Source organism: Hesperophylax consimilis, chromosome 25 (genome assembly GCF_061612785.1).
Source record: "Hesperophylax consimilis isolate HC1 chromosome 25, BYU_Hcon_1.0, whole genome shotgun sequence".
NCBI classification, from domain to species: Eukaryota; Metazoa; Arthropoda; class Insecta; order Trichoptera; family Limnephilidae; genus Hesperophylax; species Hesperophylax consimilis.
In genome coordinates this window covers 21,380,729-21,400,082 of record NC_142860.1, presented here as the reverse complement: position 1 = coordinate 21,400,082, position 19,354 = coordinate 21,380,729, and the positions used below count along the sequence as shown (strand labels likewise).

Below are 19,354 nucleotides of genomic sequence, written 5' to 3'. Positions count from 1 at the left end.
ACACGAAAAATGCGTATCCTGTTCACAATTCATATTGGCTTCATGATAACGGGCCAATTCTTCGTACAGACCCTACCTTAACCCGCCTAATACCTCTGCCCAACCGGGTAGCGACATATCTCCCCTGACTTAGGTACTTACACTGTACAGACAGGGGCGCTCTTGTGAGATGTCACATGAAAAACGTATAGTAATATTATGTTTTGAAATGTTATTTGAAAGATTTGTATGGCAATAGGATATATTCAAATGTAACATGAAAAATCTACAAAAAACCTAAACATAATTTTAGGACTTAGTAAAAAAAAAATGATCTACTAAAAGACTTAGGTACCAATAATTAGTATTATTACCAATGTTTTTTTGTAGACAACGTTGAAGTAAGGTTGATATAAGGTCATATTAAATGTAACCAAAAAGTTGAAAAGTAACATGAAAAATTAAAAAAATTAATTAAATCGGAACATAAAAATATTTGAATACGTATGTTGAAATGAATCAATCAATACAACATTGAAAAGTTACATGAAAAAATATTTGAAAAGAAACGTAATTTCATGCATTATTTTGTGTCGTCCCACACTTTAAGGACCCCAAGGCATCGCAACGTATCCAGTCCTGGGTAGTAATTGGTGATGTCCTTTGGTAATATAAAGAAGGGACACGCACCACTAATCTAATGTTCTCCGCTACTTCGGAACCCAATCTGTCCTATTCGGTACCTCGTTTACCGAACTGTTTTGTACCGTACCACCGAGTCACCTGACGTCATCAGATTAGGGGCAGTAAAACGAATTCAACGGAACATTTCACTTATTGGGGACACAATAAAAATACTGTTAACTTAATATGATATTTTATTTGTATTGTTTTATTAACTAATAAATGTGTTTAGAAGAACTTATGCTGCGTATAAATTTGCGAACCGAAACGCAAGTCGAGCCTCGAATTATTGGAATGGAACTAAGTAACCGGTGTTTCGCGCCATTTGCTGTTACTTCGTAACTTTCGAATAATTCGTGGCTCGGCTCGCGTTTTGGTTCGGAAATGTATTCGTACCTTTAAACGTCGCTTTTGATACGAAATACACCAGATATCTTTCAGCTAACAATAACTATCCCACCAACCTATTGAAAGGCACAATCTGATACGAGATACGATCAACGGGCATAGAAAAATGAAAATTAAGAATTATGTTAGATAATAAATGTGTCAGTAATCTTTCTACCATTTACAAAGCAGATTATAATCAGGTTAAATATGTGTGTAGTAAAAATTGGTAGGCTATAGTGATTTATTTTGGGGTATTATGCCGTGTTGCGCTACCTCCCCCTTTAGCCTAAAGGCTAAATGCTTATATAAGGTAGCACAACACGGCATAATACCCCAAAATAAATCACTATAACATTAATGTATCACATTAAAAAAAATCTGTTTTTATCTCTGGAAATTATTATAATATTTTTTAATAATTTTTCATTGCATAAACGAGATAAAAACTGAAGTGACAGTTTTTTTGAAAGATTCCCTAAATAAAAAATTTCATTTCAAAATTTTGCACTCTACAATTTTTTGACAAATGGAGTAAAAATTGTGCGATTTTTTCATCTAATTTCAATATTTGAATTTGAAATATTCCAACTTGTTAATAATCGAAGTAAATTTCAAATACAATAATCTAAAAGGTAATTTTATCTAGTTTCTTAAAATGCTACTCGTGTTTGCGACATCTTTAAAAAGAAGAATTTTAAAGCACATTTACATTACCTTGGAAATTTTCCAAAATTCGATGAGGTATTTCAAGTTTATACAACAGATAAACAACCCTCTTTTGTTGTGTAGACAATGTATATTTATCTTTCCGTGGACTATTTTATGTCAGTCTCCATACTAGTAATGTTTTCATATGAGATTGACCAAAGATATTAGAAGAACGAGATATGCTATGTTGGCCGCCGGACCGTAGCCGGAGTACTACCTAATTAGGGTACTTTGAACGGTATCGGGACGTGTACGCACAGAAATCTGTTCTATGTATTAGTGCGGATAACTTAGCGCAAGCGAAGGTGTGCAGTAGTATTGGTGAACAAAACCGGCGACACTCGGCAAAACAATTCCACTCAGTACGAACTGCGCATAGCACATCTCGTTCTTCTAATATCTTTGAGATTGACTGTACTGAACTTCTGTCTCTTATTAACTTCAATATACCTTTGAGACGTACACGACATACAGTGCTATTCCACACGCTTAATTATAAAACAAATGCAGCATCTAATTCGACAATTAACCGAGCTCTTCATACTCTAAATAATATTTGTCTTAACTCAAACACTCACACATACATAACACACGTCACACACACACCTATAAACTACACAAGTCATCTGGTAATTAAGGAATAAACATACCACTTAGCAGACATTACAAGGAAATATATCATAGGTACACAACATGAAGTATCTTATTCCTGTATATTGTTTCATCTCTGTAAATCATGTACTGTTTGTTTCTATAATATAAAATAAAATTAAAAAATATATATATTCACGGTTGTTTATCAATTGAATAAAATTTTCACCATGTCTTTTAGTAAAATCCAGTTAGTTCAACATTTTAAGTACCAATTTTAACTTCTTATTTGCCTACTAATTTGTCAAATTCACCCCTTTCCGTTCCATAATAATGATAAAAATTATGCTCAGGTCTGTTTATCGCAGCATTAATTATCTTCATAACATGAATTATATAACGATAAGATAACTTTCACGGCAGGTATCTTCTACCTTGCTAAACCGGTTAACTAAAGATACGTGGTTCATTAGGCTCAGATAAATGGCGTATGAAGTTACCTGATGAGATTCAAACGGCTTAGTAAATTAGGGAGGTGTTTTACTTGTCTCGTTAACAGCTAATAACTCACTTGTACTCATGAAAAATGAATATTTAATTAATTGAGATTGATTATTTTTTTTTAAAAGAAATATAAAATTTCCAAGTTAACCAATAATCTTACAACAGTTTAAAATCTCCTACTACCATCAGAGTAAGCGAATTTTTTTTGCCTGTTTCTTGACGGAGTACTTAGCCAGCTGAGAAATTGAACTAACGACGCCTGGGTGAGAAACAAACGCAATGCCATATCAGCCACTGAGCGGTCAATATTGACCATCCAAGCTATGTAAAATAGAAATAAACACAAAAGAAGAAAAAAGATAAGGTTTTGCACTTGAACTAATTAGGAAGGACGCATTTTCCAGTTGTGCCGTTTAACAACTGACATGTTTATCAATCTCATATTTCTTAAAAATTGATAACATTTTTTTCCGTGCAACATCCATCTTTATGATCATAATCAGATAATCTAACAGAACTAATCTGAAAACGTTGTGTTCCATTCCCTCTGACTTCACCTGTAGATAAACTGCGAGTTGGTCCATTAATGAAGTTATTTACTTTCTTTTCATATTATATAAGACACAATATAATAGTGTCAAACGATTAAATGACAACGCTCACGAATTTTTTAATTACAGAATAAGCAGCTGAATTACCGTAGTCTTTCGATGCTTGTGGTTAAAATAACAGTGGACCTAGATCGGTACTTTGTGGGATGCCGTAAAACCATAGAATTGTAGACATTTAGATATATACTTCACGCCAGAAGCGTTGTTGAATAATTAATCATCGCAGAATTCGGCTACATTAATTTCCTCCGTGAAATTAATGACATAACGAGTTAAAAGGAGGCGGCAAGCTAATTGCGTTAAAATCCATTTAAATTTTGTTATAAATTAACCGTAAGCCGGGGAGAACGTTCATTATTCTCCCGCGTCAGACGGTATTATGCTTCTGCAAGACGGGAATTTATTAGCCCGCAGTTTGCCGTAATTGATATTCATTGTTAAGAAGCTTCAGAAAGTTATTTTGTTTCTATCGCTGAATGTTGTTCTAACACAATTATTTAATGACGGGATAGAAGCTACTTACTGTCTTCTTGTGAAGCGGAAAAACGGGATATAGTAAAGATGGAAGATAATATGAGACAAAGATCCAATAAAGGATATAGTATGGATGGAGAGACTTTTTAAACGAAAAATTTTGTTCCTTTTTAAGATTATTAGTATTCCAACTTTGGATAGTCTTCTCATTGTAACAATGTCGAACATCTGTTTACGGTTATATCTTTATGGTTGACTCGTTTTTTTGAAAGGAGCTACCAATGAGAGTAATCTCACCCTCATTTTATCTGACCTCTTCAGGTATAAATCTTCAAGAACGAAGCAATACAAATTCTTTATAGTGGTTTATTTTTGATGTAGCTTAACACAGCATTGTGTTGCACTACATCCTTCTTTAGTCAACTTTTTAAATAGCGTAAAAGCGTCCATCTTCAGAGCAGATGTGTAAAAATCTTTTTACACATCTGAGCAGCAAAAATTTCCGTCCTCTGCCTCACAACCCAACTGCCCTACTCCAACTCTGCCCAACCGGGTAGCGAATAGTTCCATCGATTATACATACACATTGGAGAAAGGGGAGCCCTTGTGAGGTGTCACTTAAAGAAACAAGTAAAATATGTACAACTTTTTTATTTTCAACCAAACTGCGAAAACTACGCCTGTCTAGATAAAATAAAAATAAAAACACTCAAATAGAAATAAAATAAAACTTTCCGTTTAAAACGCGATTTTCATTGGACTGTCAAACTTTCCAATCGAAATCCCAACAAGTCAACTTGGCCGAACTCATAAATAATTTTCCACGAGCGTTCTCAATCCCCCTAAAGAAAATTCGTTCGAAAGTGAAACGCGTCAAAGTTACCCCCGCCTTTTTCCCTTAATTTGTTCGTACAGCTAAAAACGTTAAAACAAAATCCTTCGTAATTTTCATTACGGCGAACGCGTTTTAACCCTTTTAGTGCCTGCATTAATCATTAGCCGCTTACCAACCAACGGCCGGGCGAATGTTTACCTAGTTAAAATTTCACCCTTACTTAATTAGAACGGTTTGTGTTGGGAAGTAGATTGTCGAGCGCCGCTTTTTGGGCGGAGTTTAACCATTTTAGTCATTTTTAGATTGGGAAAGAAAATGGCGAACGGTTTATTGAATGATTAATGACTGTTTTAGATATTTCGTTTTTTGGGAAATGGATTTTTGTTGTTGTCATGACTTTTTATACCTATATTAGTATCTTGATTTAAAAAGCCCGAGAAGTGCAGTACTCACGTTTAAAATATGTACCTATATATTTATATATTAGTTTGTCACTTGAAATCATTTTTTCAACACAGTAAAGGGTATAATTTGTCACTTGAAATCATTTTCTCAACACAATAAAAGGTGTAGTTTGTCACTTGAAATCATTTTTTCAATACAGTAAAGGGTATAATTTGTCACTTGAAATCATTTTCCCAACACAATAAAAGGTGTAGTTTGTCACTTGAAATCATTTTTCCAACAGATTAAAAGGTATAGTTTGTCACTTTAAATCATTTTCAAAATCAGAGTAAAAGGTATAGTTTTGTCACTTGAAATCATTTTTCCAATACAGTAGAAGGTATAGTTTATCACTTGAAATCATTTTTCCAACACGGTAAAGGTAGTATGTCACTTGAAATCATTTTTCCAACACAGTAAAAGGTATAGTTTGTCACTTGAAATCTTTTTTCCAACACAGTAAAATGTATAGTTTGTCACTTGAAATCATTTTTCCAACACAGTAAAAGGTATAGTTTGTCACTTGAAATCTTTTTTAATAAGCTTAAATTGTCATAATTACTGAATTTTAGGCAAAGTGCGAGAGACATAAACCTCCCATTAGAGAAACTTTGTATACTTTTATTTCACACACCGTATGTGAGTACCTACCGCACTCTTCTGGACTATTCGAAGTGCTGGAAAAAACACAGTAAAATGTTTATTTTAAAGTAATTAGGTAATGTTTACCGATTCCAAATTTAAAATTTATTACGAATAAATATTATTCCATTGGTCACCCTCACAGTTTTAAGTCCCACTTAACTAGGGGGCTAAACAGGAGTAGGTCCTTATGGAGGATATGCTTTATGAAAGTCATTAAGTATTTTATACCTCCTTGCCTTTACTGGCTTCCAGCTCGCCGCTTACTTAAACTTTGCATTTTTAATGGCTTTGTCACGCTTTCCAGGAGTACTTAAAATTTTTCGTCCTGTGCAATTTTGAAAATTATATATTGCGTCATCTCAATCCAAAAAAGAATGCTAATACCTACCAAAGTATAGAAAAATTAATGTACAATATTATATGGAGAGAATACACAGACCGGGCAATGAGCCTTACACAGGGTTTTCCAATAAGAGGTGTTATTTTAAATAGCCCGCTATTTCGGTAGATGTTGCTTTTGTAGCTGTCATTTTTTAACATTTGACAAGTAAAAACTACGTCATTAATAAAAATGGAACGATACACGCTTCAACAACGCATTGAAATTATTAAAATTCACTTGAGTGAATCGAATGCAAATCATCTTGAGTGATGAGGCTTATTTCCACCTCGGTGGCTTCGTCAACAAGCAAAACTGTCGCATCTGGGTCTCGGAAAACCCAAGAGTTATTGTTGAAAAGCCTCTTTATTCTCAACGTGTGACTGTTTGGTGCGATTTATGGTCCGGCGGGGTCATAGGACCTTAATTTTTCGAAAATTAGGCTCGAGCAACAGTTACGGTGAATGGGTTGCGCTATAGAGAGATGATTAATGATTTTTCATGGCCAAAATTAGATGGTATTGATTTGGACAACGTTTACTTTCAACAAAATGGCGCTACGTGTCAAACAAGCAACGGAACCATTGATCTTTTACGATTGAATATCGAAATAACACCTCTTATTGGAAAACCCTGTAGATGTCGTTGATATTTTCGATTTAAATCTTGACACATTCATAGTAATTTAATTTATCAGATTAATCATAATTTTTTATTATGTTTAACCCCTCAGGCTTCTGGCATATTCTGTCAGATGGTCAGATTAATTCCGCTTTGCAATAAATCCAAATAAATGGAATATTTCTGAACATATTCGAAAAATAAAAATGGTTTATAAAAGGTGATGAAATTCACTTTCTAATTTTATCGTTAGAAATAACATTTTTTTAAATATAGATACTTTTAATGCAAACATAAAAAAAGTTTTAAAATGGCTCATGTTTCTTTTCCTGATACACATAATATTAGAATATTTATGAACACGTGTTCCGCCGTATTACATACTCGTCGATCAATCTTAACACTTCGTCATACTATTTTGTCACCAATCTCCTCACATTTAATGCTGATTGAGCTACTCGTTTCGGTTGCATATTTAATGGACTGATGGACGCTGCAGCCTAACAATCCTCCCCCATCAGGCTGCACCCTCCAACACACCTACCCATAGCGGTACAGCCTACAGCCAAGGCTCTTGTACTACAACAGGCTATAGCCATGGGGTACGCAGAACATTGCGCAGCCCACCCTGCATTAAGTGCTACCCTTAACTTATTAACGATTACAGAGATAAACACGGGGGACACTTAGGAACGGATTTTCAATGCGGTTGTTTATTTTGTGTCTTTAGTTTACTTAGACTTGACTTCTAGTTGAAAAGTACTTTTCAACCCTTCAATGATTTATTTTATTTTTACTAAACTCACAAGTTTATATAAATTTTCTTGCAATATTAATAATATATGTCTCACAGCTTCCCCCGCTAGAGTACAGTGGTACCTCGACATACGAGTGCCCCAACATACGTTTTTTTCGAGATACGAGCCGGCGAGCGAGTGATTTTTTGCCTTGAGTTACGAGCGAAATTCGAGATACGAGTTCGGTGGCTGACTGACGACTGAGGAGATACAAGAGTTCCAGTCACAGCAGCATACGGATGTTATGCAAGAAATTGGTTTCGAGGAGTCAGAGGAGGAGGAGGTTATTTCTACAAGTGAGATAAAGGAGATCTTAGGAATGTGGGAGAGAGTTTCACAGTTCGTTCAAAAGAAACACCCAGAAAAAGTTGCAACAGGTCGTGCATCTGATCTTTTTAATGACACTTGCCTAACTCATTTCCAGAACATTCTGAGAGGGAGGAAGAAACAAACCTCCTTGGACATGTTTTTTTCTAAACGGCCTACGGGTGAAAGCGAGAAAAATGTAGCGAAAAAGGCAAAGACCAGTAAGGATATCTAATTTATTTATTTACATTCTCTTTTTTGTTTTTGTACAATAAATATTTGTCATTTATAAATACGTTTTTATTATTCAAAACCACGTAACAAAAATAATTGGGGTGACATTTTGGGGGTTGGAACGGATTAATGGTAGTCTAATTGTTTTGTATGGGGAAATCTGCATCGATATACGAGTAATTCAAGATACGAACAAGGTTGCGGAACGAATTAAACTCGTATGTCGAGGTACCACTGTAGTTGTATTTAGTTATGGTGTTGAGGTTAGGAATTTATTCAATCTGTTAGCACTTGTTTTATAATCTGGTTTTCAAAATAAAATAAATATGATATCTTTATGTGTGCATTATTGATAGGGATTGTAAAATTTCTAATTTCAGTTGTCTGTGATGCGCGTTATTCCCATGTGAAACTATACGCGTTCAGTGTAATTAAAATTCATTTGAAATTACGTGTCGTTTTCAAAATTGGATATGCCTGTGTGAAGAATGATTCAGTCCGTTTTTAATTTCTAATTTTTGTTGAGAAACTCTTATATCGTCTTCAATGAGTAATATTACCATTGAAATTTAACGCATTAAGTTATTCCAAAAATAAAAATATTCATACTAGACTGGCAGATAAGTTAATAGATGTCGCACATTAAAAAAACGGATATATTTATCCAAGACACTTTCTAGATTCCATTTAGATCGTGATGAAAAAATGGGTTAGGAAAATTAAGATAATGTTGGTAGTTCTTAGTCGAAGTATGACACAGTAATATGACCGATGGAAATAGGTTGGATTAGCTCAGTGGTAGATCAGCACTCCGGCTGGGCTAATATCCTGGATTCAATTCCTCTAAATTTTTCAGATTTTTCCGTTTCAAAATTTCGTACGAAAATCGCTAATATTGCCTTCAATGATTAAATATTAAAATTTGAGGTTTTATTTATTAAATTATTCCAAAAATAAAAATAAAATAAATTAATGAATTTGCGTTAACGTACATATTATTTTTGGTAATATGTGATTCTACACACTGAATACAAAACGTTCATTGAAAAGAATACTAGAATATCAATTAAAAATGTAAATAAATTACCACATAATTTAATGACTAGAAAATCTTGTGTTTATGCCTAATTTTTGTATTCAGAATCCTGCCTCTGTTATCTAACGTTACTGTCACACGAGACGAGGAGACGAAGAACGCGCACTTTAAACTGGAGTGTTGATATTGGTCGTAATTTCAAAGTGAAAAATATCCACTCTAAATCAACGAGATTATCCCAAGTATTGATAAATCAATTAGTAGCCAATAAAAACAATCTTTTGTGTCTGAGTCATAAAATTATACTTAAAAAACATCGTACGACTCCGAAGCGGATATAAACTTGTTAATTGCTTCGATAGTAATACTTGATAATAGCCGACATTCCTTCACCATCATAATATGTGACGAATCGTAAAAAAAACTATATACATTAAATAGATATGAAATATTTAAAGACAGCGTGCCAAAATCAATAATCGTAAAGTTTATGACTTTTAAATCATAGACAGTAAAAATTGTTCTTTTTGTATCTTTTAAGTATTGCTAATTGTTTAGCTGTTAACCTAGAAAGTTTTGTCAATTTCAGGTATTTCACGTTACAAATTCAAAAATTGTGCTTATAAAAAGTTGTCTCTATGACCCACATATACCACAAAAAATGACCTTATTGAGAAATATTTAGGTGTCCCTCAAGAGGTCTAAAGTTTATAATTAAAAGAAATCATTTTTCCAACACAGTAAAAGGTATAGTTTGTCACTTAAATTATTTTTTCAACACATTAAAAGGTATATTTTGTCAATTGAAATCCTTTTTCCAACACAGTAAAAGGTATAGTTTGTCACTTTAAATCCTTTTTCCAACAAAGTAAAAGATGTAGTTTGTCACCTGAAATCATTTTCCCAACACAGTAAAAGGTATAGTTTGTCACTTTAAATCCTTTTTCCAACAAATTAAAAGATGTAGATTGTCACCTGAAATCATTTTCCCAACACAGTAAAAGGTATAGTTTGTCACTTTAAATCCTTTTTCCAACAAAGTAAAAGATATATTTTGTCTCCTGAAATCATCTTTCCAACACAGTAAAAGCTATAGTTTGTCACTTGAAATTCTTTTTCCAACAAAGTAAAAGATGTAGATTGTCTCCTGAAATCATTTTTCCAACACAGTAAAAGGTATAGTTTGTCACTTTAAATCTTTTTTCCAACAAAGTAAAAGATATATTTTGTCACCTGAAATCATCATTCCAACACAGTGAAAGCTATAGTTTGTCACTTGAAATCCTTTTTCCAACAAAGTAAAAGATATAGTTTGTCACCTGAAATCATTTTTCCAACACAGTAAAAGGTATTGTTTGTAACTTAAAATCATTTTTTAGATATTTCTGTAATTGTCGTTCCCAACACCATTAAATTTTTTTTTTAACGAAATAAGCTTAAATTGTTGTAATTACTGAATACTAGGCAAAGTGCGAGAGACCCATACCTTCCATTAGAGTATTTTGTATACTTATATTTTCCTCCCTATTGTATACATTTATAAACTCGCTCAGTAAAATTTAGACAATATGACACGGACAAAAAGAAAATTATAAACTTTGGGCCTTTTGCAAAATACCTAAATTATTTGTGCCTTGAACATTGAATTAAAATTTTGGATTTAAAAGATATACAGTACGGCTTTTGCTTTTGCTGTGTTAAAACTACCAGTTTGGCTCTACACATCTTCAGCGGTATTCACGGTCATGTTTTCCTTCTGTTGTCAAGTTGGATTATAACTTTAAAGTTTTTTCTGCTGCTTGGTCTACCCATTTCCATTTCGATTCTGCTATTCTATTCCGATTATCTACAACGTGGGATTGGTCTCGTAAGCTATATTACAATATGGTATGATTTGAGATTTTCACGGCCAAAAGTATTAGAGTGATTTGTTTTTAGGGTATTATGCCGTGTTGCGCTACCTCCTTCTTTAGTCAACGTTTCGGACAGCATTGCAGTATCCATCATCAGGACAAATGTGTAATTACGATTAGATGTGTGATTACACATCTGCCCTGATCTATCCCTTGTCCATAATCAAAGAGGGAGGTAGCACAACACGGCATAATACTCCAAAAGTTCTAAAACAAGTGCCAAAACGAGAGGAGGTGGTGTAGCCATTGCTATCTCAAAAAATCTCAGTTCTTCAAAAATATCCACAAAAAACACATCCATCGAGCAACTATTTGTCAATGTGAACACTTCTAGAGGTAAAATAATAGTGGGATGTGCATACTTACCTCCGAATTCTGATGTCCAAAGCTACAGCAATCACTGCGACGAGGTTGAATCAATTTGTGCTAAATATCCTAATACTAAACTACTTCTAGTTGGTGATTACAATCTGCCACATTATGATTGGTGTAATATGAATTCTGTCAATTCTTGTTCTAATGTTAATATTCGTGTTATTAGAGATATGGCACTGTTCTTAGGTCTAACACAGTGTAATAATGTTCATAATATAGGAGGTCGTACGTTGGATTTGGCACTGTCAAATGTGTCTGACATCTGTGTTGTGAGAAGTACCGAAATTCTATTACCTGTCGATGTTTACCATCCACCACTAGAAATATGCATGTCTAATCTTAAACCAATTCCTATCGTAAAAAAGGTAGTAGAAACTCGAAATTTCAAAAAAGCTGACTATGTTAAAATTTCAAATTTCCTTAAACAGACTGACTGGTCATTCTTTGATAGCGACGATGATATTAATGTACACCTTAAAAATTTTTACTTCATCGTTAATTCTGCAATTGAACAATTTGTTCCTTTAACGACTTACAGAGAAACTCTATACCCTAAATGGTTCTCAAAAGACCTGATAGACTTAATTTACCTCAAAAAATTATCTCATAAGAGATTCAAACAAAGTCGCCTGGCCATCGATTATACTGCGTTTCAAAAATTGAGGGCAGAGTGCAATAAGCTCTCCGCAAAATGTTACAAAAATTACATTAGTGATGTCGAAGGCTCTATCATGGACGACTCAAATTTCTTTTGGAAATATGTTAAATCCCAAAAAGAAAATGGTACTTACATACCTAGTAGTGTGTCATTCGATTCTAAATTATCCCAAAATCTTCAGGAAACTGTTAATCTTTTTGCTGATTTTTTTAGCGGCGTTTACATTAATGCAAGTGAAGACAGCAATATTTCGTGCTTTGATTTGGTTGAAACTCTTGATATATCTGACTGTAATGTAACCATAGACGATATTATATCTAAGCTGAAGAGTCTTGATTCCCGAAAATCCGCAGGACCTGATAATGTTCCGCCCAGGTTTTTAGTAAATTGTATGCATACATTGTCATATCCTATTCATAAGTTATTTACAAAGTCACTCTCATCAGGTGTATTCCCGGACCTTTGGAAGTTTAGTCTTTTAACGCCCATTTTCAAAAAAGGTAATAAGAGCGAAGTAACAAATTATAGGCCAATATGTATAATGTCTACTTTACCCAAACTTTTTGAAAGCCTAGTACTAGATAAGTTGATATCCCGAATCAATCGAACCATCTCTCCCCTTCAACATGGATTCATTAAAGGTAGATCTACTCTTACCAATTTGATATTGTACACGAATGATATTGTTAATGCCCTTAATGCATCACATCAAACTGATTCCATATATACTGACTTCAGTAAGGCATTTGATAAAGTAAACCACAAAATATTATTACGTAAACTAAAATTGTTGGGAATAAGAGGGAGTATGTTGGAATGGTTTAAGAGTTATCTATTAGGAAGGTACTTAGCAGTCAAGATTGATTCGTTTACTTCTTATACATTTGCTGCCTCGAGCGGAGTACCACAGGGATCTCACTTGGGCCCAATATTATTTTGTTTGTTTATCAATGATATTGTTAATATTTTTACTAATGTTAAAGTCCTGTTATTTGCCGACGATCTGAAGATATACAGAATAATCAAAGACGATGACGATCGCGCAATTTTGCAGTTGAACCTTAATAAACTATGTGCGTGGTGTTCTGTCAATGATTTGCAACTAAATTTAGGTAAATGCCAGATTATCAGTTTTTACAAAGGCAAAAATCCACTTAATTTTTCCTATTTTATGAATGGTGCTAATCTTCTTCGTGTATCACAGATTCGTGATCTTGGTGTTATATTCCACGAGAGTCTACAGTTTAACGAACACATCGATGAAATAACAAGCGATGCGATGAGAATACTAGGTTTTATTTTGAGAATGGGAGCAAATTTTAAAAGTATGTCAACATTAAAACATCTGTATTGCTCGTTAGTACGAAGCAAATTAGAATACAATTCCACCGTATGGTCACCGTACTACAAGGTCCATTCTCAATCATTAGAAAAGGTACAAAATAAATTCCTTCGGTACATTAATTTTAAAATGAAAATTCCAATCGAATTTATAAATTACAATAACTTGCTTGCTGAAACTAAACTTCTTAAATTATCTGATAGAAGAGTGTTAATTGATTTGCTATTTTTATTCAAAATTATTAAATCTTTAATTGACAGCCCTAATTTGTTGGAACTTATTTGCATTAATGTTCCTGCTAGGCAAACTCGCAGTAAAGATACTTTTAAATTTAACAAGAACCTCAACACTAATTATTCTATTTTTTCACCAATTCCTAGAATTCACAACCTTGCGAATAAATACTGTGAACTTATAGATATATTTGGTTTTGACAATTTTGTGAGCTTTAAAAGGCAACTTATTTCGATTCTATCGGCTAATAATTAACTTTTATAGCTTTAATAATTTTATTACATCTTCTCCCATTCGAAACCTTTCAAGTAAATTATATCCATATTTGTTTGTTTTTTATTTGCTCTACTATACACTTATAATTGTATGCATATACCTACTAACTACTTTTTATACATAACACTATGTTCCATCTCAGATCTTATTATTTCTTATTCATGTCGATATTGCTAAATTCTATTAGTTTTTGCTTTTTACAGGTGCAACTCTTATTTTGTTATTTTTTTTTAAATCTCTGTTATAATGTTCTTTACCTCACGAGTAAGTTACACTCTAATTTATATTGGTTTATCGATTTGTTAAACACACAATTAATACTGGGTTTAAACACACCCACTTACTTACTTTTTATGTTGAACTTTCTTTTACTTACTATTTCATGCTTGGGTATATTTTATATTGAATCCATCTTATTAGTGTTTTGCTAATTTGCACAAAATTTTATTATATGTGTTGCTTTCTTACAATTAACTCCATTTATCTTCTTATGTTCAATTATTGTAATCAATGTAAATGTATATTTTCATGTAAAAGCCCATTAGGGCGTAAATAAAATAATAAATAAAATAAATAAATAAATAAAAAACAAATCACTATAATATATTACAATAAGTTTTTTGTTGTTAAAAATGGCAATTAAATATTTTTCACAATGCAAACAAAGCCTAGTATCAGAGCCTTCCATCATCAGGGCAGATGTGACTGACGATGGATGAACTATAATGCTTTCCGAAACGTTGGCTAAATAAGGAGATAGTACCTTATCGTTATTTAAAAAAACACTATGAAATTTTCATCTATTATAATATGATTGCTACTCTATCCTAGCTGGGGGCAAATAAAAATTAATTCTTATCTGAATTCTTCTTTTGGTTCAGCATTAATTTAATTAACTTGGACTTTCTCAATTTGGTTGATTGCATCATCTCAATAAATTCTCTCTAATCTATTTGGAATTGAAATCAACTGTGAAAAAGCCATTGATGTGTCAGTGTTACTAGCGTTAAAAGGTTAAATTTTATAGTTTATTGATCTAAGACGAATCAATCACATTAATATTCGAAAAGGCAATTCAAACTCGAGTCTAATGTCTCAATAATCGTTAAAGTGGCTATTAAATGTGTTGGATTGACTTTTTATTGAACTGTTAGTACAACACTTTACAGAAATATAAAAATCTGTATCAAGCCATTAACATTTAGATTTTATTACCAAAGGAAATTTTTATTTTTCAACGTTTTATGACTACGTTTGATAATGTTTGCTATTAAATTTTTATTGATTGTTTCACAAAGTGTGTTGGAGAGGAGCTTTGACAGTTGCTTTCTAAAAGCTTTCATTGTTCTATGAGTGGCAGGTTGTTGATTAGCAGATCTGTTACAGTAAATAGTTTTATTTGCGATACTTTTATTTTTATTTTTTATTAATACCCCAAACTAGGCAAATGCCCGTATTATGGTGGTAATAAATAAGAAAATATAAAAATAAATCATAAGAAAATATAAAAAACATATAAAATAAAATATAAACACAATTATACAATGTTGTCCATATATCGTTATACAAATGGTAAAACAAAACAAAAATAATAAATATATATGCAATAATATGGATAAAGTCGGAATGAATTCACTTAATGGTCTTTCTTCAGTCAGACAATAATTTCTTTCAGGAAGCTTTCCGATTTAATTCTGCCCAGATATTTGACTAATTGCACCTTTTCAAGGTCTTGAGATGCGCATGGGTGAGATATTTGTGTTCCTGGGGTACAGGTGTCATTTAAATGTACTTTTATATTTATGTCACTGTTAGGTTAGGTTCTTTTGTTCATAGAAAAAAACATTGAATTTGTTTTTTTGGCATTTAATGTCAAGAGGTTGCATTCTAGCCGTTTTGATACTTTTACTAGACCTGTTTCCGATTTTGATTTTATCGCCTTCCATGTCTCTCATTTGAAAAGTAAAACTGTATCATCGGCAAATGATATTATTTTCCCATTTTCTAGGTCTATTTTGCATAGTTCGTTTATATACGCAAGAAAAAGTATTGGCCCTGGGGTACTCCGAATAATTTTTTTCCGTGTTACTTAATTTTCCATCGTTCTATAATTTCACAACCTGCAACTGTCACAAAAATCTCTGGATGATATTTGTTCTCTTTCACAAGAATTCACTACCAGTTTCTGTACCTAGCATTCTTCTTCTTCTATTCTACTTTAATCGTCTTCCACATAGCCTTTCCATCTCTTCCTTAACCTTCATTGGCCATGAATGTTGTTTTTTCATCTGAGATCAATTCTGATCGCAGTCTTTGATACCTATTTGGTAATATGATTGTTAGGTACATTCTGCAATGTATTTTACGTAGTACCCACCTAATATTAAATTTAATAGCTGTTTTTTTTTCTTTTAAGGTATATGACAGACTGCGTCTTTTTACAATAACATATAAACAGTCACAAAAATACAATAATGCGTTATTTCAATATAAAAACCTAAGTTGTAAGTAGGTACATTACTTGCATGTCTCTTAAAACCTTCAAGGTTTATGTTTAGCAGCTCCACTGTGTTATGCTGTGCTGAACCAATACGTCAGTTCTGCCATGTGGAATATGCAGACCCTGGCAGTAGTTGTTTGGTATAAACAAGTTTTGTCTCCCCGTAGTGTTTGTATTGGTAGTGTTTGGCGAGCGATATGCTGAAATAGGCCAAGCCACGATGCGTGTAGCGTAATGTTCGCCTACCTTACACGGGTTAATTTATATTCATGTATATTTAGTACATATCTTATACTAAACATATGTAATTTTGTCTTTCCAGACGCCAGACAGCCGAGGAGCGAGAAGCTGAGCGGCAAGCCGCCTCCCGTCTCATGTTGTCTCTGCAAGCAGAAGCCATGTCCAAAGGATACCCCGGACAGGGTAGGCCTGCGCCCCCGCAGCCCTGGCCCGGTCAGTCCCCCTACATGCCGGGCCCCCCCGTGGCTGAACCCATATGCTAGAGCTAGACATAGCAAAGCGTGTTCAATCGACCTCTGTTTATTGTTGTGAATGGTTCTTAATATAAATAACGCCTTCTTCACAACAAAATAGTATTTCTTTAGATTAGAAACTCTAATAATTGACAACGAGTTTGTAGGATGGCCTGGAAGCCAACGTCCTCTCTCCTGGTATAAATCTAACTGCTACTTCAACTTGGTTCCGAATTGAAGGGTTGAACCTATACACTAGAGACATCTCTTGGATAACTTTACAAACTGTATGAGCTACTAGCACTAGTGACATCTATGTTACGTGGCTCAAACAATCATAGTTATCAATGGCACTAAATAGGTTCTCGCAATTTTGGTGGTTTTTGTAGCTAAGCGAACAAATATAATAACTTAAGTATATAATATTTCGAAACATTTTCCCACTGTACCCACAGATGAATGAGATTATCCAAGAGAAATGTGTTGTAGGCATTTCTGGTCGCACGAAATGTATTAAAATTATCCAAATATCATATTTTTTCTTCAATAGATAATCAATTTCATTCGCTTATTCGAGGCCTAGGAGTCAATGTGTTCTTTCAAATCAGTGAATGTCATTCTTCCATCCTTTTAAGGGAATACTTAATTCATAATTATTTGCTCTTTCATTGATGGTACTAATTTATTTTTTTTAAGCAAAAATAACACTTAAAAAACGATCAGAAACCGTACATTCATAAACGTTTCCAACTGGCTACAACGTCATTATGAAGTAGAAAACGCTACTGACTGGTGAGACTGCTGTCTCCGACTTTGTCACATGAACATGTCGTTTTGGCGGCAAATCAAAAATGGCACATTTTAAATCAGTTACAGGAATTTTTTTCGTTGGCAAAAAACTTAGTTAAAATATCAATGATTTTCGTTTTTTTTGCTTAATTTCTTTTTACCCCATTGAAACACTTTCAATATGTAATTTTAATTACAGAAACCACTGAAATATATACAGGCAGAAAGTCACCCAGGTTTTACAGAATTTTGTAGGACGTTAATTATTTGTTGAATTTAAGACCAGATTGATAATAATAATTATATTATGTTTGTAAAATATAACTACATGTATTATGTTTTTATTGTTTTTCAATTGAATATGTGATTTTAGATATGTGATTATATTTATAAATAATGGATTTGTATATAATATTATTAATTTTTTGGTTTGTTTTAATGAATATAATGTTGAAATAAATTATAATTAGAACTTAAATGGCAGTCTAAGTCTAAAATCACTCCTAGAAAACTACTTAATGCTTCAAAATCACAAATCAAAAAAATGCTTTGATGAGTAGAAAATTGGTTTGCAAAATACAGTTAAAAAGTGTTACAGGTAATGATTTTTGTAAATATTGCTGATATTTAGTAGTTACAATGTTTTAAAATATATTATCTAAAAATAATAAATAAAAATATAGTTTTAGAACTTAAAAGTAATTTTGTATTTTATAAGTGTAAATAAAATTTAATTGGATTACTTAATGACGTTCAAAGAAACAGTTTTTTTAAATGTAATATGGTCAAAATAGTAAGAGCATTAATTTATCATCTAATCGCCATATTGCACATTTGTGTATCATCTATGTATTGAATATGCTTGGAAAAGTGTAGTGTTCTACCAAACACAATGTGTCTGAATATGTGTGTTTTATTGTAATTCGGTCATTGGACAGTGACCTAGTGTAGCGCTGCTGTTGCGTAACAATGTGGAGAGATTGACAACAATTTCTATGATCTAGGAAATGACAGTTATTGACAGTTATTGCGTAACAGTGTGGAGAGATTGACAACAATTTCTATGACCTGACAAAACTACCGACAATTATTGACCGCTATTACGTAACAATGTGGAGAGATTGACAACAACTTCTATGATCTACGAAACGAGAGTTATTGACAGCTATTGCGTAAAAGTGTGCAGAGATTTTAAACAACGACAGTAAATTTATACTGATGTGATTCGATGCAAAAAAAACACATTAAAAATGTCTAAAATTTCTTATTCCCTATTCATTCCAGGAAATAATATATTTGTTTCAAACCGAAATCAAAATAAAAAACAAAAAACTTACAATTATAGTTAAAGTTCAAAATTCGAAAAAAGTTTTCAATTGATAAATAATTAAATGATGTATGAAATATTATATGTATATTTTACTGCACGATTTTTACTTAATACATTTTAAAATAGTAGGTATGTGTAATGACAATTATAATAAATTGATATGTTTACTATAGGTACTTTTAACAATAGGTATGTTATAGATTTTAATATATTATAAGGAAATATT

General features: G+C 32.7%; 1 protein-coding gene across 1 annotated transcript in view; it reads left to right on the top strand.

The window, feature by feature from the left end:
• LOC149411665 (T-cell leukemia homeobox protein 3-like) overlaps positions 1–17,264 on the top strand; it is a 46,009-nt gene extending 28,745 nt beyond the window's left edge. Inside the window, exon 3 of the mRNA XM_089646716.1 lies at positions 16,859–17,264. Coding sequence (XP_089502842.1) covers positions 16,859–17,039 — 181 coding nt within the window. The 3' untranslated portion in view covers positions 17,040–17,264. The remainder of the gene's footprint in view (positions 1–16,858) is intronic.
• The last annotated feature ends 2,090 nt before the right edge of the window (positions 17,265–19,354 follow it).